At 43.8% G+C, this 4,766-nt stretch overlaps 1 protein-coding gene across 1 annotated transcript; it reads left to right on the plus strand.

Moving 5' to 3' along the window:
* Positions 1-255: 255 nt before the first annotated feature.
* On the plus strand, positions 256-3,998 carry FAM162B (family with sequence similarity 162, member B; the record flags this gene model as incomplete). The annotated part of the gene is made up of 3 exons (XM_010282978.1): positions 256-367; positions 3,563-3,671; positions 3,900-3,998. Coding segments are annotated over 3 exons (320 nt in total), but the record flags the coding sequence as incomplete, so codon positions are not given.
* Between the last annotated feature and the right edge of the window lie 768 nt (positions 3,999-4,766).

Below are 4,766 nucleotides of genomic sequence, written 5' to 3' on the forward strand. Positions count from 1 at the left end.
GGGGGTCCCAGGCGCCCTCCCGCTGGCGTGGGTTACCCACGGCCGCAGGCTGCGGGGAGATCGGGCCAGACCTGCAGAGACTCTCAGTGCGCGCGGGGGTGCGCAGGAGGCGGCGTGGAGATAACTCTGCGTGGCGGAGACAGGGAATCCCCGCGTTACCTTCCATGGACCAGGCAGGGCAGGGGTTTTCCCCTTCCAGCCATCATTCACTCTTAGTGCATGCTTTGACGAAGTGGTTATTTTCCAATCTTTAAGCTGAGCAGGCTCACAAGGTGGTTGCAAGTTACAAACCTTCAAAATTTGACAAAAAAATCCTCCTCTGGACTGGACGTTTCAAGACAGAAGCAGAGATTCCTCCGAGGATCCCGTAAGTGCACTGCTCTTGTCCAAGGGGAACATGGAGCTGAAGGGAAAGCGGTGGCGTGATCCTGATCTAAAGCTTTTCCACAGAGTTTGAACCAGCCAGTTTTTCAACGCTGAAAACTTGGAAACTAATTAGAGGGCAAAAGAATTTCCTGTCCTTGGTTAGAGGTTAAGATGAAAAAATGTTCCTTACGGGGGTCCCTAGAGCCTGGGATTAAGAACTGGATCCATCTGAGTAGATAGCCTTGGTTACATTTTTGTACTGGCTTGTTTATTTTGCTTATTCCTAATGTGCAGAGAAGGATGTTATTGGTAAACAGTATTTTCTGTTTATATCTCCCACAAACAGATCTAAGGGAGCTGAGTGAGTGCATCCAACAAATTATGGTTTATTATAGAATTTGAGGAAAAATAGAGACGGAGGTTATGAGAGAAACATCCCCCACTAAGGAAAACTGAGTACTTGACATAGCCTTAGCTTCCCATTCTTGTTGACCCACTGGACTAGCTGATCTTTGAAGGTCCCTTCCCACCCAAACCACGCCGATTCTGTAGCGCTCTGACTCGCTGAAAGTTAACATCCCCCGAAGGAGTCCCTGACCGAACACATGCAACCCCTGTAATGCCAGTTGCTGCCTTTTTCTTAGGCTGCTCGATAGCGTGGTAGACCTCTCTCTCCAGGACACCACTTTTTATCATCACAGTGTGTCCCTGTCTTGGGTGGTAGGTTGAGGGTATGCAGTGTGCAGAGCTGTGTCGAGCAACAGGTACATCCTCTGCCTGTTCCCGTTGGTTCCTGACAGTTTCACTTGATGGTTCCTGGAAAGCTTGTCAGTGGCTTGCCATTGTCCCACCTCTCTTGCACTGTGCTAGTCCCACCATCTTCCCCTAGACGAAGGTTCAGACATGTCTCAGGAACTCTAAAAGCTATTTGAGTCATCGGCGGGTGACGTTTGCTGGTCTCCGTACACACGCATGCACACCAGTTGCTCATTTCCCTGCAGTAGTTGGTCTGCCAAGTGCGTGTCACTGCTTTGTGCTTTCTGGGTGAGCAAAGTCTGTTTAGAACTGTAAGATCATAAACAGTAAGATACTAAAAGAAGTTAATTGTGAGACTTTGAAGCTGAATTGTGTCGCTGCTTTGACTATTAAAAAAATAAAAGAATTGCAAGATACTGTTACCTGTGAACACAATCTAGCTGCTGAAGATAGATTCTACTAAGGGTCAAACCTGCAGTCCTTATTCAAGGTTGGTTGTGGTTTTTTTTTTTTTTTAAAAAACAGCTGTTATTGACTTCAGCAGAGGTTTAACCAGAATCTTGATGAAGAATTGAGTATCAAAGGCCCTAATGTGCAATTAGGGGAGAACATAATCAGGTCTGTTTTTCTTAAAGCAGAGGCAGAAAGCAGGGGGAAAGTGAAAATCTGCTTCAGAAGAGTTTCAATTAGTGCACTGTGAAATACGATTAGGCTAATAAGCCAGACTAATGACATTTATGGTTTGCTTTTGTTGTTACAAATGGATTAGTGGATTAATGATTTTATGTGCTTAGTCTGATGTGTGGTTTGTTTTAAAGATGATGTGTATTTACCATTGTACCAAACAAAAGCAGTTAATCAGAACTGCAGGAACTGTCAGTCATCTGCAAGAAGCGCAGCGTGGATGACACGGGCGCGTGGGCAGGGAAGGGGACAGCAGGGCATGGCCGCTCATCAGGCTCACCTGCTTCTGTTGCATTAAAGCCTTCAAGAGAAGCACTGCAGCCCTCAGCCTTGGTACGTGCTTCCGTGGGCAGAACTTCCACTACCAAAACTCCAGCTCTGGCCCATCCCACCACTTATCAACCTCTTTAAAGTAAAGCTGAAGGTGTTTTGGGGGAGAGAGATCATTATGAGATCTTCCCTCGTAAGATAAAATCAGTTCTTTATGCAACTAAAGGGCAATGAAGCTGGTGAGGAGTCTGGAGAACAAGTCGTATGAGGAGCGGCTGAGGGAACTGGGGTTGTTTAGACTGGAGAAGAGGCGGCTGAGGGGAGACCTCATCGCTCTCTACAACCACCTGAAAGGGGGTTGTGGTGAGGTGGGTGTTGGTCATTTCTCCCAGGTAACTAGCGATAGAATGAGAGGAAATGGTCTCAAGTTGCACCAGGGGAGGTTTAGATTGGATATTAGGAAAAATTTCTTTACGGAGAGAGTGGTCAGGCATTGGCACAGGCTGCCCAGGGAGGTGATGGAGTCGCCATCTCTGGAAGTGTTCAGAAAACGTGTAGACGTGGCACTTGGGGACATGGTTTAGTGGGCATGGTAGTGTTGGGTTGATGGTTGGACTTGATGATCTTAGAGGTCTTTTCCAACCTTAATGATTCTGTGATAACTATATAGAATGTATATTTATATTCTGTATCTTATGAACATCTATCTTTATATATATATAAAGCATTCCCATGTGATTGATGAAAGGAAAATACTGCACTGCCCGCATTGTAATATGCACCTTAAAAACTGTACTCCCAAGTACGGAGCCTGACCCAGGAAGACTTTGCTGAAAGTTTTGAGACATTTTCAGCGATACAGAGCTTTCCTGTACTGCTGGTTCTCAAGGGCATGCAGCCTTCTCGTGGGGGAGGGTGGGAGTTGGAGCCGTACCAGCACAACTGGTAACTTAAAACACACAGTTTTAATCACCTATCCAAGTATGTAAAGTCTCTAGCCTACAGTATACAGCCATCCAAACAGGTTAGATATGACAGTAATTAATTTGTAAAGTTAATTTTTAATAAAAGGAGCTTGCTTTCACCACATCTGGCTGACATAACATCTACTTCTCCATCTGTTTAAAATCGATATATCCCTTCCATTTCACTATGTTTAAATAGAGGTTAAGGTATGATTTCTGGTGTATTTACCCGAAGTATTTAACTGCAAATATTTATTGCAGGAGCAAGTTTGGGATTTTTTTTATCTTAAAAGACAAAAAAATCAGCTTAAATCCATTAAATGTTGCTTTTCCACTGGGAATGGATTAGGGTCAGAAAATGCAAAGTTCTTGGGTGGTACAAAACCAGTCATGGCAATCTGAAGGTGCTTGCTTTAGGAGCTAATTCTATTTTTATTTTTCAATAACATGTTGTGTCTATGATGCTTTGAAGAACGACTTCACAGTTTTGTAATGATTCAATTCAGTAACTTTAATTGCAGGCCAGAGATGCTAGACAGGGCAAGAAACAAAGCTCGAGTTAAAGCTTGTTACATCATGATTGGACTCTCAATTGTTGCCTGCTTTGCCGTGATTGCCTCGGCTAAAAAGGTGAGTACAGCGCTAGCTAGTCATTATGTAGCATACTTTAAAATGATGGAATTCTGTGAAAAGCAGACAAACCTAAAAAGCAGCAGCTTACACCTATCCTAGTTTTAGCTTAGCTATGTGCCTCTCACCCCTGGCATGGAAGTAGCTGCTGTTCCTGGGAGCTTTCCCCAAGAAGGTGCATCAGTACTCCCACTGCACTACTCCTAAGTGGGTGTTTTGCTTCCGCAGGCTGCCGCACGTCATGAGTCCTTAACAAGCTGGAACCTGGCAAAGAAGGCCAAGTGGCGGCAAGAAGCCGCGCTAGCAGCGGAGTCGAAGACAAAGTAACTTAATATGAAATGCCAAATGTCCTTGTAGGAGCAAAACTGACTGTTGCCAAGAGGGATTAGTGAATTTTGGCGATAAATGGAAAACTGTAGTATTGCACACATGGGTAGTTACAGGGTCACAAAAAGAAATGGAGGGTCTCTTATTAGAGATACTCAGTGCACGGGTTGCAAATTATTAAAATTAGAATGTTTTGCACATAAGTAAAAACGGTCATTAATTTCAAAAGGAGACGAGGTAGTTTCCTACGAATGTCAGGTATGGGGGGGAGCCAAGTTTCCACTATCTGTCTTAAACTTTCTTGAGCTGTTACACAGCTGAGTTCCTTACAGAAAAACCAGCTCTAATTTTCAATGAAAGGTTAAATGCAGTAAAGACCAAGCAGTAGTGAAGGTACAAACGCTGCAAAAATAAGGAGACCTACGCAATTCACTTTTGCAATTCTGAATAAAGAACAAACTGTAATCAGCCAGAATATCACAAATCTTACATGCTGAGAAGAAAAGGTTTGGAGAAGTGAGGGGAGGGGAAATGGCCCTGATAATCCCACAAATTCTCAAGCCCTTTCCATGGAGTTTGTACTCCATGGGAGTTCCCAAAGAAGTGATCAGTTTTGCAGGCAAAGACAGGACTGTGATTATCATACAGGTATATGTTTATATATTTACAAAACATATTTAAACCCAAAAAGCTTTCTGTCTGGTGACAGTGCATAGTTTTACAGTGCACAGATCAGCCAGTTCTAATTCATTTGCCTCAGTGTATTCA

This window comes from Phaethon lepturus, unplaced genomic scaffold (genome assembly GCF_000687285.1).
Source record: "Phaethon lepturus isolate BGI_N335 unplaced genomic scaffold, ASM68728v1 scaffold34312, whole genome shotgun sequence".
Lineage (NCBI taxonomy): Eukaryota > Metazoa > Chordata > Aves > Phaethontiformes > Phaethontidae > Phaethon > Phaethon lepturus.